The sequence below is a fragment of the Lissotriton helveticus genome, chromosome 7, assembly GCF_964261635.1.
Source record: "Lissotriton helveticus chromosome 7, aLisHel1.1, whole genome shotgun sequence".
Taxonomy (NCBI): Eukaryota; Metazoa; Chordata; class Amphibia; order Caudata; family Salamandridae; genus Lissotriton; species Lissotriton helveticus.
The window spans coordinates 662,752,173-662,771,883 of record NC_136068.1 but is presented as its reverse complement, the minus strand read 5'-3'; the positions used below and the strand labels follow the sequence as shown (position 1 = coordinate 662,771,883).

Sequence of the window (19,711 nt, the reverse complement as noted above, 5' to 3'; positions counted from 1 at the left end):
CATTTTGAGCTATGTGTCTTGGAAGAGGGAAAGCCAATTGGAGATGCCTAGCCAAAGTTCTGGCTTGGCTCTTAGAGTCAAAGGACTAGCTGAGCAACTGAAGTATTTAGCATTGAAACCACTCAACCAATGTTCTGTAAAATGACAAGGACTATTTACATTTAAAAACAATGTTTATTTCTTTAGCACCTGTTTCAATATACTAAATTACATTATATCACTGCATTCAGTGGCAGTTATTGGAAGTAATAATTTCTAACATGATTTAGAAACATCCATGAGAGCCCCAATGTCCTGATGCCATTAGTGCACCAAGAAACGACAGTTTGCCATGTGGTGCGTTTGTGTAGAGCAAATCTTGAACAGCATTACTTAGATGTGCTGTCGAATGTGACTATCACGAAGCTATGCTTATTGAAGAAAAGTGACTGCCTAAGATCACACAGTTTGGGCGTGTGTGGAAGCCAGGATTTAAGCTCAGGTTTCTTTGTGGCACACTGTGCATTTCAGCTACTAAATGTCTCCTCTTTCCCTCTTAAACAACAATGGGCACTGCTTGGTGTTTAGTTATTTCAAGCGATAAATTAGTGTATTGTATTCAATATATACGCATTTAATATGTTAAATCATCATGGGAGAAGAACTTGGGCACATGCGTCAAGTGCAATTTGGGCCTCACTGGAAACTGTTGGTGTGCAACCTCTCCTTTGATTGACAGGTAGGTTGTGACGAGCCATGCAAGTTTACATGTCAACTGATTGCTTGTTTAATGTATGCTAATTAGATGGGTTCATGAGTGAAATATGCGGTTTGCCTGGCTATGTGGTCACTAACCACTGGGGTGTGTTCCTTTCACTGGTGAGCACCGCCTCCTGTTCTAGCAAATAAGTTGGCATTGGGGGGTAAATGTCAGTGAACACCACAGTCTCACCAGGCACTCAGGGGACAAGATCTCAGTGTTAATTAGGCAGGGAGCCTAAGAAGTGGTGTGCAGGCCACAGACACCGAGAGTGTCTGCCCAGCAGCAGCCCCAGCTAGGTCTGAGAGCATGATGTGTCGGGGTGAATGGTGGGAGTGAAGCACAGAGAACAGAAAAGGGCGTAGGGACTAGGGGTCACCCTACCATTGCCGAGGAGCTCTTTGGACATCTGCGGAGGAACACGGTAAATAAAGGGTCATAGTGGAGAGTAGAAACGCATGAGAAGGCGGGGACATATACTCCCTGGGATGTGTTCCCAAGACATGCATGCCTGGACATATCTGCTCCATGAGATAAATGCTTCCAGCTGTATGTGTTTTAAGACGTGTGCTCCTTGATATATGTGCCCTATGACTTAGGTGCTCAAACAGCAAGCTCTGAATTAGGAGTGGATTTACCAGAAAGACAAGAAGGGGAGAAAGCCCATTTTCCGAGGTGTAGGGCAGGGCTATGTAGTTGCACTGTTCTCAGGGTGGAGACTGTTTTAAAGGAGGTGTGTTTCTCCCAAGTAGCAACAGAGAGACAGTGTGCCCTCACCTGCAGAGGCAGTTTGCACTGGAGGTAAAGAGAGGGGGCAGTGTCTGATATTGCTGAGACACAGAGGGACACTGTGCTCCACTGCTCCAGGTACTGGCATGCCTCAGAAGGGCAGTGCGCCGTGCTGCAAAGAGAGGTTAGTAGATTGATTTCCTGCAAAAGGACCAGATGAACAGTGTGTCCTGCTGCAGGAGGCACAAGGGCAGTGTGCCCTGCCGCAAAGAGAGGCCAGTAGACTGTTCTCCTGCAAGAGACCGACGGACAATGTGTCAAGCTGCAAAGATTGGCCGGTAGACTGTTCTGCAGGAGGAATAGAGGTACAATGTGCCCTGCTTCAAGAGTCACTGAGGATAGTTTGCCCTTCTGCACAAGACACAGAGGAGCACAGTGTCCACTTCTGGGAGGCACTGAGGGATGGTGTGCCCTGCTGCCTGAGACACAGACAGGGGGTTCTGTGCCCTGCTGCAGTAGGCACATTTCATCAAGAGTCCGCAAAAAAGTCAGCAAAACAAGAGGCACAGTAGGGTAGTGTACCCTGTCCAGAAGGCTTTGATGAGGGCAACACAGCGTGTATATTGCTCAGAGGTGCGTGGCACTGGCAGGGCCTAGCTTCAGAAACCTTTCTATCTACATGTTATGACATCCCTTTATTAATGTAATAACTGCAATTTCACAATTGCTTTATTAACCTTCTTGCTTCTCCAATTTGCTTGAAAATGCACCATTTACCCACTCTTTTTTAAAACTTTTCTTGGGGGGACAACCCCCCGAACCCGCTTAAGAGGATAGGGCTCGCTCGCTGCTCTCGCTCGCCACGGTGCACTACGACAAAGTTTACACCTCACCACTTTCAAATGTCACCAGCCGCCACTGGGTAACTGGCCTTAAGAAAGTTGTATTTAGTGCAGACCTCCCTGTTGAATGCTTACTTGGCAATGATTTAGAGACTTCAGCCTGGTCGGAAGTGGAGTTAAGGACTCATGCAGAACTGTTAGGGATCCCTGCACATGTGTTTGCTGTGACTAGGTCAAAGGCCAAAATGTCAAGAGCTGAACAGGCCCTGGATTCTGGAATAATGGACCTGGGGCTAGATGTAGGTAAATAATATTTACCGACTCTTAAATACCGAATTTTACCAATTCGGTATTTAAGAGTCGGTAAATATGAAGGGGGGAGATGTAGGACAATCCAGATGTTTTTTTTCCGAATCGGTAAAATTCTGTATTTACCGGGCAAAAATGGGCTTGCTCCTGGCTACTGATAAGGGACAGGAGGAGGAGAGTGACCCTCTGCCTAACCTGCTCTCACAGAACCCAGTAGCCGGAGTAGCCTTGACAGGGAGCGTCACTGACCAGCACCAAACTTATTACAGACATGTTCTCAATCAGTTCAGACATATGTTTTTTTCTGACTCCATGTTAGAAGACCTAGTGCACTCATGATGTGGACGCTGGGGACAGTCTGCCTGTTAAAAATAAGAACCTGATCATGTCAGGGACTGTATCAGGACTGAAGTCCAGAAAACTTTGGATTTGGGAGTTATTGAGCCCTTTGGTTTAAGACGGCACCTGCCACTTTTCAATGGTTGGTGAATAAAGTTCTAACAGGCCTGGAAGGCAATAGTGCAGCAATATCCAGATGATATTGCTGTATTTAGCTCCACCTGGGAGGATCACCTGGTCCACCTGAGAAATGTTTTGGAGGGCCTTCAAAAGGCAGGCCTAACTATCAAGGCTACTTAGTGCCAGATAGGGCAGAGTCAGGTTTTGTACTTGGGCCACCTTGTAGGTGGAGGCCAGGTTCAACCATTGCAGAGCAAAATCCAGACCATAATGGACTGGGTTGCTCCCACTACCCATACTCAGGTCAGAGCTTTCTTGGGCCTGACTGGGTACTACAGGATAATTGTCAAGGGGTATGGCTCCATTGTGACACCCCTGAATGACTTAACTTATAAGAAAATGGCAAAAAGAAGTTCAGTGGACGGTTAGCTGTCAAAAGGCATTTGATGATCTGAAGCAGGGCACGTGCACAGCACCAATTCTGCAAAGTCCTAACTACTCCAGAGAATTCATTGTCCAAATAGATGCTTCTGAGTTGAGGGTAGGGGCGGTGCTATCACAATAAAATGATGAAGGTCAGGGCCAGTAACTTGTATTAGCAGAAGGCTGGCCCCTAGAGAGAAATGTTAGTCAGCTATTGAGAGGGAGGCCTTTGCTCTGGTTTGGGCTCTGAAGAAGCTATGGCCATACTTGTTTGGTACTCACTGCACTGTTCAGACTGACAATAAGCCCCTCTTATGGCTAAAACAGTTGAAGGGTGAAAACCCCAAACTTTTAAGGTGGTCCGGTTACCTACAGGTGATGGACTATACAGTGGAACACAGACCTGGGAGTAACCATGCCAATGCAGATAGACTCTCCAGGTATTTCCACTTAGAACATGAAGAATCAACTGATCAAGGTTAAACTAATGTCCCTGCGTTTGGGGGGTTGTGTAGGAGAGTAGGATCTGCTTACTATGGTCACCCTCCACTTTTTGCTGGTGTTTCACTGTTTTTTTACTTTAGTCTGGCTGTGGCCCTGCTAACCAGGACCTCAGCCTAGCTTCTTTCTCTCTAAATTGATTGCAAGTACTTAGGTACACTCCAGATTGGTTATTGGGTTACCCTTGTGAGTCCCTAGTATATGGTACACTAGGTACTAAGGGCATAGGTACCCCTGAGGCCTACCAGGGGCTAAAACATGTATTATGCCACCCCTGGGAAGCCATCCAAAATGGCACTACAGGTCTGCTACTGCAGCCTGGGTAAGGTGGTGCATGTACCCCTTACAAAGATATAGGCTACCTACATCTACCTTATATCACTAACACATATAAACCTATAAGTCACTCCCATGGGAGTCCTTATCAATCCTGAAGGCAGAGTGCTTGGTTTTGTGTGAGAGGGTGTCCATGCATGAGCAGGACCCCTCTGCAGCTTTTGGAAACACTTCTCTGTAGCTGTTCTGTGATACAGCCAGACCATATACTCTAAAGTGCATTATAACCTCGCGGTAAATGCTAACTTTGGAATGGCTGCATAGAAACATGTTGTCTTTGGTGTCAAACACTTTGGAATCCTACCCCCCCACCAGTCCTGGCGGTGGGGGTAGAATTACACCTCTCTAGAGGGAGAAGACATGTACACACTTACTTAACCAGTAATAGTTTAAAAGAGCCCCAGCATCACAACATGGATGCTGCAACCACAGACACGGGTCTGACCTCCTGCTGCTGGCAAAAATCCGGCAGGGGAGGCCTGGACAATAGGTCTCTTGTCACAGGGAGGTGTAACCACCTCCCAGAAAGGCTTTAGTGTATTGGGGCTGGGTGGGTGCATTCAGAAAATGCTTTTCAGACAGTGTTTGGGGGCACACTTGGTATCCATGTGCATACCCCAGTTCAAACCGGTTGCAGGGGCATGAAACCGGATGAATGGCACGAAACCGGACAAAGGGAAAGGGGTGTAACCACCCCCACCCTGGGTCCTCCCATAGGTGGGACCCTAGAGTAAGTCCAACCCCTAAACGTAGTATAGGTATAGGAACCCTGTCCTTAGGACTTTAGATTACCCTGGACGAAACTCTGCAACATATATCCTGGAACTTCGACATTCTATTTTGACTAGAAGATTGAAGAATCTCCCTTGGGGCCAAGGAGTGACTTCTCTGTTCAAACATGCACCAAAGACGCATCGTGCCCGTCTGCATTTCTGAGGCTTTCGCCGGATCCCAACTGATTTGTGACACAGGACCCAGACTTCCAGACTTTTTGAAGGCCGACATGATATCCCAGCAAAGCTGAGACCCACAGCCATCATGAGAGACGTGGGACCAGAACTCCTGGCTACGGTGCACATTTTGCTAATGCACCTACTTCCCAAGCTTTCCTGAAGTTGTGCATTAGGCTGCTTGTAGTCCAAGCCCTGAGCACCATCTGCACCGAAGATGGTGTGCCTACACTTCATGAGTGTTCCGTGGGCCCGCTTCTAGCAGTTCTGCTTGAGGCCCCTTTGCGATCCCTGGTCCATCAACTGGTGGGTCCCCACAGAGGTAACTCTTCTGTTTCTTGGGCTTTCCTGGTTGCTCCAGATGCGCCCTGACTCCCTTTCAAAGGGGACTCCCTCAGACCTTGCAGGTCTGCACCTAAGCCAATCTTTGCTTTCTGCATGGGTTGCTGTTGCCAATGCTTGTTGGGTCCCATCCAGAATACGACACCACAGCACTTGACATCCTTCATGTGACAGCTCAAATCCAGCTCCTGGTCATCGTCAATGCCTCCTGGTCCTCATGGCTGAAGAACCAAGCTTCACCTTCTTCACCTGAAATCACCCGACATGTGTTGGCATCTTCTCCTCGCTGGCTAGTAATGCTAACTCTGTCCCCTCTGCTTTCAGGTTCTTCTCGACTCCGATCCAGGCTTGGATCCATCCGGAGACTTTCCACTTGGTTGCCTGTGGCACTTCTCAGCAGCTCAGCATTGAAAACGACAATGAAACCCGACATCAAAAGATACCTATGCACCCGCCTTCCCTGGGTGAGGTAACTCGAGTACTCCGGTGCTCCCATGGGTATTGAATCTAGAACTGGCTAGTTCTAAAGGGGTTTGCTCCAAGTCCTCTTCCAAGTGTCCTTCCTTTGTAATTTTCCCATGGAAGTTAGCACCTTGGCTGCTTGTCAGATCCATCCCCTGTGCTGGACCTTAATGTAAATGGGTGTGGTCATGACGAGCTCAGCTCGTCATGAGCACCCTAGAGGTATACCTCATGACGAGCTGAGCTCGTCATGAGCACGGAAGGGGTTAATGGTGATTTGCGGCTGTGTTTAGACACTTCACACGTCCCCGTGGGTCCCCTGTGTAACTACCTTGGGTGGTTCCTGGTGGCCCCAGCAGTTCTAAAGGCTCTAGGCCTTGTATCTATGTCAGTCGTGGTTCTTATACTACTTTCTTAGTATATGATTTGTGAGGCCCCTAGGGCTGACCATATTTACTGTGTGTTAAATAAGTATAACTGATGTACTTTTGCCTCTAGCCTCATAAAGAGACAAGAGGGATGTGTTTAGAATAAATACATATATTTTATATATATACCGGGTGTGGTTCTCCTTTCATTCGGTCATTTATGAGATTATAGACTGGTAAAACAAGCTGCTTTACATTCCTCCAAGACTTAGCCTGAAGGCTGCTCTCCACAGATACCACTAGGATAGCTTTCTATATAAGTTGTCTTTAAACCTACCATCATAAGGGTCGTTTGGACTAGTGCAAGGTGCCCACTAGAATAGTGGTCAGCATATGCCAGTCCAACTTTTCACACAGGCTGTCACAGCCTTAGCCAACGCTTGGCCTTGCTCTTTCTGTTAATGTGGTGGCTTTCTCACCTCAAATTTAGGAATTACACTTCAATTAGAAGTTTCTCAAAAGATGGAATCATTTCGTAGGCTTTTCTTCCCTCATTTGCTAACTGTTATGGAGGCAGTGCTCCCTCCTCCTGCATGTGTAAGGAGTTAGCAGATACCAACTTTAACACACAGAGAAGAATCATTAAATCACCTTAACCACAGTAGTGTTTGTGCTATAACGTGTTTGCCATTCCTTCACATCTCTTACTGTTGAACGACTTGTACTGTTTACCTTTACTGCAGAACATGCACTCCATGGATATTCACTGCTGGAATCTAGGGGGCAATGCACAACAAGCCCAACTGAAAATGGGTCTGTTCAAAGCCCAATAAGAATTTAGTATAGGAATGGGGCTGACATTGCTTCAACCCATTCCAACCTGTCTTCTGATAGAGTGCTAGCTAAAAAACATCACCTCCTGAGCCGGTCTCTATCTTCAGGCATGCTGCACTGATTTCAACATGCATAGCATGTTAATGGCTTGTGAATGTTTGAGGGGAGCTCAACTGTAGCATGTCTCTCAATTCAGATTACTATATTGATACTTCTTTCCCTTTGCTGATGACCCTTAATACTGTCAGTACAGAAACGACAGAAATGAAGGAATTCAAAGTAACAGGTCTGTCTTAATGTTTTCCTTTTGCTGTGAAAGGCAACTTCTCCATTATTGTGTATATGAGTTGATGGGGCTGTGCTCCATATGCCAAAGCAGCCACTATTTCACACTAGAATTTTGTGAATATCTAAAAGTAGAAATGTGTCTCCAAATTGTGCCAGTAAAATTACTCATATATCTTACTCACAAATGGAACTACCTTGCGAATAGCCGACTCAGTCTATTATTTCAGCAGGAAAGAGAAAAGTAGAACTATAACAAAGTATGTACTATTCAGCACCCTAAACACACCAACTAAAGGCTGGCCATATAGTGCATGCCTATGAGAATATAATGCACAGGAAGAATTTATAAAACTGAATATCTTAACTGGACAAGAGTTTAAATGAAACTACAAGTTCCTCTTATTGCTATTCGAATCTAAATCAAAATTGCACTGGATTTCTTCCAACAAGAAAGGTTGACATGTTTCAGCCAATACAATTAAATGTCTACTCAGGGCAAAGAAAGTCAAGTAAACTAATATCATAGGGCCAGATGTAGGTAACTTCAATTTACCTACTCATAAATACCGAATTTTACCGATTCGGTATTTATGAATCGGTAAATTTGAAGGAGGGAGATGTAGATAAATTTTATTTTTGAATTACCAAATCGGTAATATTCGCTATTAGATTCGGTATTGCCCATTGATTCCTATGGGCCTTGAAGCCCATAGGAATCAATGGGCAATACCGAATCGGTAAATACCGAATCCTGCAAGAGTGCAGGAGGTGTCACTTTGACACCCTCTAGCACCCCAAGTTCAGGCATGTGTGCAATGTGGCACACAGACATGCCCTAAGGGCATGTCTGTGTGTCAAATTGCACAGGTGTGCATGCACACCTGAATTCGGTATTTTACCACCCAATAGGATTGAGTGGTAAAATACCGACTCTTAAGGGCCTGTGGCACTCTTAGGAGTGTCACCTACATATGGATTTACCGAATCGGTAAAATTACCGATTCAGTATTTTACAGATTCGGTAAATTTACCGATTCGGTAAATTTACCTAATCTGTAAAATAATGGCCCCTACATCTCAATCACCAAATACCGGTCGGTAACGGCCGAATTCGGCCGTTACCGACCGGTATTTGGTGACCTACATCTGGCCCATAATGCTTAGCTTAAGGCTTAAGTACCTCAGGTTCTAAATTCGATAGGTGAAAGCGCTTTGCCTGCATGTTTGGTTTGGTCAGTAAGAAGAATAAGATTTAGTAGTGTATGAATGGGAAATTAATGATAGGGATGAGTACTTTCCCACCTCTGCATTTATCTGATTATTATTTTCCGTCATTGACTAGAGTAGACGTCTACTAGCAAGGGAAAGGTGGAAATATGTATATATATATGACAATATGATTATTGGGTGGTCATCGGAACAAGCAGACAAAATGAATTACGGGAAAGAGACAATGTGGTACCTTGAAGATGTGGAATTACAATGAGAAGAAAAAAATACAGTTATTTTTGGTAGCTCTACATGTAGGTTAAAACGAATGGATACAGTAGACAGGACTGAAACTGACTAATGAGATTAAATAAGGGCTATTTGAGATAAAAAAAGCTTCTTAGATAGGTGCACCAAAGATCTTGAAACAGCTAATACTGAGATTGTTATGGGGAGAGACTGAGTAGACATTGGTTATCAATATTGCAAGAAAGGAGATGGACAGAGTGCGTGTTTTGGTCAGTGACAGCAAATTGGTTAGTCCAAGCATGTTTTAAAGTGATGTATTTGGAAAAGATGAGGTCCATTTTCCCTTCGTGGAGAAAGATATTTTCATAATTGAAGTGATGGAGATACCAGTTTAGTGAAAATTCAAACAAAAAGAAGAGAGCCTGAGGTTGGGATGAAAGAACACCACATGAGGAGGGCTTTCAGAGTATGAATAGTGCTACAAAAAGAAGTACAACATCTGCTTTTTAAAAGTTAATTCTAAAACTAAGACATTGATCTTGGTAATAAACATATACTGGCAGCATAGGTTGCAGCACTAGTCCAACGGATGAGAGATCAGGAGAAACAGGGAACAAAAAACAGAAGAATCGGAGATAAAAGAGACACAGAAATCGGCTCTTGGGCTTAACAGGGGCAAAGCAGTCATACTCCTAAATATAATTGGGAAGGGGGGGGGGGGGGGGTGCCTTCTTTTTTAACCAAAAGAAAAATAGTTATTTGTTGTCTGGGGAGTGGGAGGAGATATTCTAATGATTACGTTTTACTTTACTTGCTGATTAAGGTTGTATTCTCTTCTATGCCCAAATGCTGGGGGTGCTTGTAATTGTGAGCTCTGTCTTGCCTGAATTAAAGTAGAGTATTAATAAATTATTCTAATGGTGTTCCTTCTCTAATCTTCCATACAGCCCTCTTCCGACATTGAGCAGAAACAGAGGGTGGCATAGATTCATGCTTCCATGGTATCCAACAAGGCTGTGGAAATGAGTTGAACACAATTAAGGTAGTCTTGCACTTTTCTACCATCTACCACTTACCTTAAGTCCGGAGAGACTTTCAAAATAAGGGAAGATTATACATCACCATGAATGTACATCTCATAGTGTAATTTAATTTGTTGGTTAGTCAAAAAGTTTGTCATGTTTTCCAGCACAAGGTATTAACTTCACAGTGCAGTACAGTTATTCATCTATTGGTAGCTAAGTGAGAAATGGTAACAGAGGAGAAAAGTTTTATAACAGCCACACTTGCATTGATTCCCTCTGATCCTTGAAGACCCAGTGAGTGAGGATGAAGTATATAAAGCACAAATTCACTGTCAGGATAGAGCACATCAGCTCCCTGTTCTGGCAGTTGCATTCGTAGATCAAGCAGGCCATACACAAACGACACTATTTATCGGAAAAAATACCATGTGCATGAAAACAGACCAGGGTCTTAGATTAAATAGAGATTAAGGACTACATTATGGATTAGATACAAATATACTTACCACAAGATCAAGCACAGGTTTAAGAAGACCAAGAAGACAAGACGCATCTTTCTAAAAGACAATGTAAAATAAATAGTTACAAGAAAGAACAAAAAAGGCGACTTCACTTGCATAATATACCATTTCAGTTTTCAAAAACGGTATTAACCTTTTTAGATACATGCATCTTAACTCTAACTGAAAGGGGGCATGCAACATTGTATGATAAATAATTGGCATGTAGATAATATAGCAACATGCTTTGGGAAAGCCAATAGGTCCCGCCTTTGGGACATATCTACTTTGGAAGCTGTAGAGCATCCCACATACTTTTCAACATGGCTAAGGAAGAATATTTTGAAAACCCTGTAATGCTGTAGCTCAATTTATTTCGAAGGCAAGCAGAACAAGAATGCGCCTACAAAATTACAATAGCCTTGTTTTTTTATTTACTAATCCAAGTTGAATCGCAAAAAAAAGAAATATATATATATATATATTCACTGAAAAAACCATAGGTTATAGACCATATATAGTTAGGACTTAGCATTTACAAAACCTTATTTTACTCACACAAAACCATTGAAATTCGCATATATAGTTTTCAACATGGCTAAGGAAGAATATTTTGAAAACCCTGTAATGCTGTAGCTCAATTTATTTCGAAGGCAAGCAGAACAAGAATGCGCCTACAAAATTACAATAGCCTTGTTTTTTTATTTACTAATCCAAGTTGAATCGCAAAAAAAAGAAATATATATATATATATTCACTGAAAAAAACCATAGGTTATAGACCATATATAGTTAGGAATTAGCATTTACAAAACCTTATTTTACTCACACAAAACCATTGAAATTCGCATATATAGTTAGTTGCACTAACTATATATCGCGCACCCGCAATCCACTGCTGATCATGTCACATATTACATCATTCATGACATGGTCAGTGACATCACTGATGACAGCAGCATTGCTCTGACTGGCAAAGGTGGAGTGTTTTCTAATTCAATAGAGCTGCAGCTGACCTCCTGGGTGTGTGGAAGCCATTCACTGGGCTAGGGACATACCGCCTGATGAAACATTGAAGTTATACACCGTTGATGTCAAGGTGATGTGAACGGAGCACCACAGTATTTATTTTTCGTCTTTCTCGGGTGACGGGAGTAGCGGGTCTTGAAAGAAATACTCGATAGGTGGGATACACCTACGGGGAACTTCAAGTAAGGTTCCTGCTGTCCCTGTCACTGAGCAAGCTAGACGCAAGCACCTGGGAGACGGAGAGCGTGTGTGAACTTATTCCTAAACAACTAGCGAGTACACGCGCACAGCGTTTGCAGACCCAACATTCTACAATATGACGGGAAATTTGGATGCTCGTCGCAAACAGACGGCCATTAAACTATTCTTCACGGAGACAGGCAATCGCATTGAAGATGCACAAATTTCGGCCAATATTACTTTGGAAACGAATTTACAGACAAAATTGGGTATGTTGGAGAAACTATACAGAAAAGAACTTTCCAAATGGTGGTAGGCAGAATCACTGCAAAGGTATATCGATGTAAAAAGAGTACCAAGAGGACTTCGAATTTTTACCATCCCCACCTATGAGGATCCTGACCAAGAAATGTTAGAAGAATGGTCAGACAACTCTGGGAACTGCTCGTACATCATGATGAAGATACTGGTGAAATATGCCATCAAAGATCATGCTAAATTATTACTGGAAATTGAAAAATTGCTATCGGAAGTCAGTCTTATGATGTCCAAAGAAGCATTAGATGAATATCAAATAAATCTGGCAATAAATATGGACAAACTTGAACAGGAAATCACTGTAAAAAAACAACGCAAGTTTATTCGTGATTTCAAAGACTACCAATCGGGGCGTACTCTAACTTTCCAGAAAAAATACGATCATCTTTTTGATACAACAGGGATGGCAATCACAAGCTCTGCTTCAATAGGCGGCTGCCAAGAAGTGGTAGAAAGCCATGTATCTGACGGGAAAATATCTGAGGGCTCTGTCTCATCCAACAGTGAGACTGTCCTGGAAGCTGCAATGGATCCAAAAAAGAAGCCAAATTTTTTGTTACAGTTCCAGATGTTAAGTCAAAACAGGACAGAGTCGTTTCAGAACGTGGGAAATCAGAGAGGTCGAGGGCGTGGAAACAGAGGAGGAACCAACGCAACAAAAAAGCAAAAAAGAGGGGGTACAAACGTCGCACAAGCTCCAATGGGAATGGCAACAAGGAGCAAAAAGCAGAAATGATCATTAAGCATGAGCGCAAAATCCGCTCCGATCGCGGATTTTGCGGATTTTCGGCAAATCCGCAATCCGCGAACTCTCGCGGATTTGCCGAAAATCCGCAATCCGCGATCGGAGCGGATTTTGCGGTCAAAAGTTCAAGCGCGCCTAATTAACGATGGCGCCGGCAAGCTGCCAGCGCCCATCCTGCAATAGTTACTTAATTAGCTTCAACAGGAAGCTCTAACAGATAAGATACAGCAGGGGCTCGAGCGCCTGCTTTATTTTAGCAGTTGGAGCTTCCTGTTGAAGCTAATTAAGTAACTTTTGCAGGATGGCGCTGGCAGCTTGCCGGCGCCATCGTAAATTATTTCAACAGTGGTGTCTTCTTGAATAAATATGAAGGGCAGGGTTCATTCGGGCACGACGGTCCTGGCACAAAAAAATAAACCTCAACAGGAAACACTTGCAAATATCAATAAAGCATGTGCCCTAGTTGAAGCTTAAATTCAGTGACTCATTCATCAGCCCAAAAATTAATCTGCTGCTCTGATCGGTCTCTGACCTTTTATACACACAAGAGGCATGCTCGCATGGACGCCCCGTCCGTTTGGCCCCGCCCACACACTCGAGGTGTGCACCGTCTTCCCGCCATTTACCCACTATGATGGACATTTCACTCAAGGGACCCCTGCGCACTTCGGCGCGATTGCATAGTGACACACACTTGGTCGCTGGAACTAGTTGAAGCGCAAATGCAGTGACTCATTCAGCATACGAGCGCAACCCCCGTGCTGTTCCTGTGACCAGGGGCTTCTGTCTCTTAATCTGCTGCTCTGATCGGTCTCTGACCTTTTAGACACACAAGAGGCATGTGCGCTCGCGTGGAAGCCCCGTCCGTTTGGCCCCGCCCACACGCTCGAGGAAGCCCCGCCCCCAAATCCGCAAATCCGCTGAATCCGCGGATTTTGCGGATCCACGATCCGTGAATCCGCTGAATCCGCGAATCGTGGATCCGCAAAATCCGCCCATGCTTAATGATCATGACAGTTGTAAATTTATCAAAGCGAATTTTAACCCAAGACGAAAGTGATACCTTGGCATTGGGTTTATCGTTTTGTCCCTCTCAAAATTTGAATTTTGCACAAACACGCATAGACCTCTTCCTCTTCTCACGCAAGCTTAAACTGAAGAAGTGGTTCTGCACCAAACCCAAAGACAAAGGAACTGTGAGTAACATTAATGTTTCCAGTAATCTGGATGTCAATGATGTAGAATTGTTGCATGAGCTACATATGGATGAAGTAGACACAGAGACTACACCTGAATGGGACACATGGGGAACTGAGAGTAACATCAATCCAGGTTCCAATTTCAAACCCAAAGTCACATTTTTGCCAGCAATTCAATGTGATGCAATTGATGTGTTTGAACGGGGGGTTTTAAATGACCTGTTGAAAATACGGTACAACAAGACATCCATTGGTAATAAGATTCTGTCAAACAAACAATATATGGCATTAGAAACACTCAAATGGGACCCTGATATTGTCATTAGACAATCTGACAAAGGGGGTAATGTTGTAGTGATGGACAAGGACAAGTATCTCTCAGAAGGTATTAGACAACTAAGTGATGATAAATGTTACAGCATATGTAATAAAGACAAATTGTTAGAATCTCACACCTTGTTTAGAGAACTTCTGCTGGAATGGAGGGTCAAAGGGCTAATAGAATGGGAAGAATATCAGTATTTATACTGTGCCCATCCTAAGATACCTATCTTATATCTTCTCCCCAAGCTACACAAAGACCAGCTGAATCCCCCGGGTCGCCCCATAGTATCCTCTATTGGATCTTCATTGGAAAACACTTCCAGATATATAGATCACTATCTAAGACCTTTTGTGATCGCCTTACCATCTTACATTAGAGACACTACTCACTTCCTCAGTACCATCAATGAAATCCATTGGGAGTCTAACTTTACCTTGGTGACTTTGGACATGAGCAGTCTTTATATGAGTATTAAACACAATTTGAGAGTGGCAGCAATAAAACATTTCTTGAAAACCAGATCAATTTCCTTACTCTATCACTCACAAATGATTGTGGCAATGATTGAGTTTTGTTTAACCAACAATTTCTTTTACTTTGATGATGTTCTGTATCGCCAGTCACAGGGCACAGCCATGGGGACCTGCTTCGCCCCCAGCTATGCCAACCTCTTTATGGGCTGGTGGGAGGAGCAGGTCGTCAGGGAAATGGCAGAATTTGACAACGTGGCCCTGTGGCTGCGATACATTGAAGACATTTTTCATTTGGAATGGGGATGCCATTTCAGCGAAACAATTTGTTGTTGATAAATTAAATAACAATGGTTTCAACTTACATCTAACAGAACACATCAGTCAGACTTGTATGGAGTTTTTGGATGTAAAAGTTGAAGTGAGAAATGACAGACTAACTACAAAACTCTTCAGAAAAAGTACAGCAGGCAATAGCATCCTCAGAGCCTCAAGCTGCCATCCTAAGAACTTACTGTACAGCATTCCGTATGGCGAGTTATTACGCGCCAAGCGGAATTGCAGTACTTTGGAGGGGTTCAAAGAGGAGCAAGATGTTATGTGTCAACGTTTTTTGAGCCGAGGGTGCAGCAAACAGGTGATTAATAGAGCGACACAACGTGTCGATACCAAAACGAGGGAGGAATTGCTACATCCAAGAGAGACAAAAGAGTCAACAGATACAGTCAGATGTATAACTACCTTTACAGGTCAGTCATATGAAGTTCACAAAATCCTTAAAAAACATTGGCATGTTCTGAACACAGACGAACATTTGAGAAAATACCTCCAAGAAAACCCTCAGATCACTTTCCGTAAGGGAAGAACTTTACGTGATGAACTCAGTCAAAACTATGTCACCGAAAGTGGTAAGAGAAAAAAAGACACGCGCAGTGGTTTTACTTGCTGCGGCAAATGTAAAGCGTGCAGAAACAGTAGGAGTTGTAAAAGTCTGACTATTCTGGGGACTGACAGAGAATTTATCATTCGCAAACATCTTACATGTAATACTCCATACAGTGTGTATGTACTGATATGCCCGTGTAATAGATGGTATGTGGGGAGCACCAAACATGAGGCCAAGAAGAGAGTATTAGAACATCTGCGAGCCATACGCTCCCACAACAAACTGTATCCTGTCGCGAGACATTTTTTCGAAACACACATGCAGAATGAAACCTTGTTACTCATGGTGGTAATAGATTCTGTGGATCTGGGTATAAGAGGAGGCAATTATGAATTATCCCTTAGAAAACTGGAATCTAAGTATATCATAGATTTTCAATGCTTGCACCCAATGGGACTTAACATGAGTGAAGAATTGAAGGTTCATTTATATGAATGAATAATGTACAGAATGTTATTTGTAGAGTTGTCAGCCGTCTGTTTCTGATTTTAATATTTTAATTTTTCAGATTAATGTGGAGGACTAATGGCAATTGCATGGCATGACATGGCAATGACTTCTGACGGATCAGGAGTATGATAGAACCAAGGACTTCATGATATTTATGATGATGGAATTAGGCATTTTTTAATTTTAGGCTATCAGGACAATATGAATTAGCCCACTTGGGCGCAACTTGTGTGGATGAATATTCAATTTTGAATTATCTATGTAAAATATCAAACTGATCAAATAGACAGGGTCAAAATACGCTATTGTCATGACGTGCACATTATCGTATGCATAAAGAAATATTTGCACACTTGTTTTATAATGAAACTTGCACGTATGCATAAATACAGGCCTAAACAAGTTTGACATTCATTTGCTTTTAAACAAGTGCATGTATTTTGGATACGATATATGACATATTATGTATATATTCAATGCGATTTTGACTAGCCTAAAATGTCCTCCCCATTTACTTGGGTTATCACATGACCTACACGTTGGGTGTGTTTTGGGAATTTAAGAATGGTCGTTTGTTGTCGACCAGACGAGCGTGAACAAGCCGTAAAGGTGAAACGCGTCGACTTTTTTCCTGTCAAGAATAAAGGATTAACTGCAAACGCTGAGTGTCCAGGTCTACTTCTTGATGTGAGAGGTATTTGGAGAGAATTTCGAGGCTGGCCAGTGACCTTACCTGGACCGCTCACGACAGCAGCATTGCTCTGACTGGCAAAGGTGGAGTGTTATATATATATATATATATTCACTGAAAAAACCATAGGTTATAGACCATATATAGTTAGGAATTAGCATTTAAAAAACCTTATTTTACTCACACAAAACCATTGAAATTCCATATATAGTTAGTTGCACTAACTATATATCGCGCACCCGCAATCCACTGCTGATCATGTCACATATTACATCATTCATGACATGGTCAGTGACATCACTGATGACATCACTGATGACATCTCAAATGACATCACTGATGACATCACTGATGACATCTCAAATGACATCACTGATGACTACATCCAGTGACTGTATAATTCTGTAAAGTTAAAATATGTCTTACATATTGAAGAATGAGTGGATGTATAAGTGTCTTGATGAAGGATTTAGTAGGGGCATGGCTGACTGTATGAGTGACTGATTAAATGTGTCTCACTGAGTGCATGGGTTAGTGACTAAACTGTCTTAATTTGTGCATCATTATGTCTGTTGTTCTGTAAACTGCTGCATGTGTTGATCATTAGCTATATGATTAACTGTATGGGTTATTGATTGGTTGCCCAAGCATTTGTATGGGAGACTGAGTGTGTGTGTGGGTGGCTGGGAGGTGTATGACTCTCTGCATAGATGTGTGAGCAGTTGATTGACTAGATGTATGGGTTCAAAAGTGCATGTGGAAACAGCTGTATGGGCGGTTGACTGTGTGCATGAGTGTATTGGTGAGTGAATGGATATCTCAGTGCTACATGTCAAAGTAAGTACATATGTAAAACACAGTACATGTGAGAGTTGACATATATAAATAACTGTGCATAAGAGCCAGTGAATGTGTGAGTGGCTGTATGGATCATTGTGAACTTGTATCCAGGATTGTATAAGTGAGTAAATATGTTTTAGTATATGTTTGAATAAGTAAGGTGTGTATAACTGTATAGTTGAGGAAATGGAGGTGTGATTGATTCTTTGCATGACTGACTAAGTGTCTGAGTAACTCCATGGATGAGTGACAGTCTATGAGTGTCTGTTTACACTGAGTGTATCTAAGGTTATATTAGAGTCTGAAGAGGTTCATCGTATTATCACACGAATGATGACATCAGTGATGTGATCAGTAATGTCAAATGAGATGTCATCAGTGATGTCATCAGTGATGTCATTTGAGATGTCATCAGTGATGTCATCAGTGATGTCATTTGAGATGTCATCAGTGATGTCATCAGTGATGTCATTTGAGATGTCATCAGTGATGTCATCAGTGATGTCACTGACCATGTCATGAATGATGTAATATGTGACATGATCAGCAGTGGATTGCGGGTGCGCGATATATAGTTAGTGCAACTAACTATATATGGAATTTCAATGGTTTTGTGTGAGTAAAATAAGGTTTTTTAAATGCTAATTCCTAACTATATATGGTCTATAACCTATGGTTTTTTCAGAGAATTTTCAAGGTTTTGTAAATGCTAATTCCTAACTATATATGGTCTATAACCTATGGTTTTTTCAGTGAATTTCAATGGTTTTATAATAGCAAATATCATAAGCTGTCGAATGTCAAGTACGTGGTAAGTGAAAACATTTTCGTGTTTATGCACACTGATCTGCTTTGAATGGTGCCCCCCCCCTCATTTCTATTAGGAGTACTCTCTCTTTGCAGATAGTGAAAGGTAGTTAACGCAGGCCTTTGCCCCCGTTGTAATCCGTCGTGCCTGCTTCTCTCTCCATTTGATTGATTGTTATCCAAGTATTTACTGTTTTAGAATTAGTTCACTTTGGTTCATTCTCTATTTACAAACAAACACAGAGTCGCAATATTCTGTTTAGTCTTTGCAGATAACGAAAAATCGTGTAAAAAAAAAGAAAAGGAATCGAGCAAAATCAGTAGGCCACTAATGGGATCTCTTTTTGACCTCGCTAAAATAGAAACATTAGGAACAACCCCTCATGACAAATACAAAACTAGTGAGATGAACTGAACTCCACACAATGATGGCTGCAAAACAGCTCGGCTCTGCCACCCACCCCGCCCAAAATAACGATAAAGAGCGGCTGCCATGATTGGTTGCGGAATGGCCACGACGGAGCTACGAAATGATGCTGCTCTCATGCTAACCCCAGCTTCAGTCTGAAACATCCAGAAACACTATAGACTACCAATTCGATCAGTTCCGGTAGCGCCCCAATGTAACCCGGTAGAGAAGAACTAGCCCTCCCCTCTTTGACTGATGGTTCTTGTTGCCTGTCCCTTCTGTTGTCATTTAACAGAACTATTTAGCCTGCTGAAAGGGGTTGTGTTTCGACTGCTGGTTGGTGGAGACATTTTGACTATATTCTGGACCTGCGTTGTCGCGTAATGCGTCATATGACGCGCCGCGTTAGCGCATCCGGAAGTCATCCGGGGCGCGCAGCGCGTAACGTAAGCATAACAAGTCATGTGACTTGTTAATAAAACTTTTCATTGGTTCATTTTACTTTTCTTATTGTAATGATGAAAGGCTTGGTCATATGACCTAAAAATTACGCTTTTCATTACTTCCGAACATTATTTTTTCTTAAATATATGTTATAATGTTCCAGGCTAATGTACTTTCCCGGAAATTTTACAACTGTCCTGCAAGTAAAATATATTCTTTTTTCGAGAAAAAGAGCGTTTCTTCGTCCCATGACGGAGCCGTTGAGCAAAAGAGGGTCGACCTGCTGTCTTAGTC

At 42.7% G+C, this 19,711-nt stretch overlaps 1 protein-coding gene across 1 annotated transcript in view; it reads right to left on the bottom strand.

Annotated features, from left to right (window-relative positions):
- LOC144769216 (uncharacterized) overlaps positions 1-19,711 on the bottom strand; it is a 272,739-nt gene that overhangs the window by 108,600 nt on the left and 144,428 nt on the right. The window contains exon 5 of the mRNA XM_078653257.1: positions 10,572-10,622. Within this exon, the coding sequence (XP_078509383.1) occupies positions 10,572-10,622 (51 nt within the window). The remainder of the gene's footprint in view (positions 1-10,571; positions 10,623-19,711) is intronic.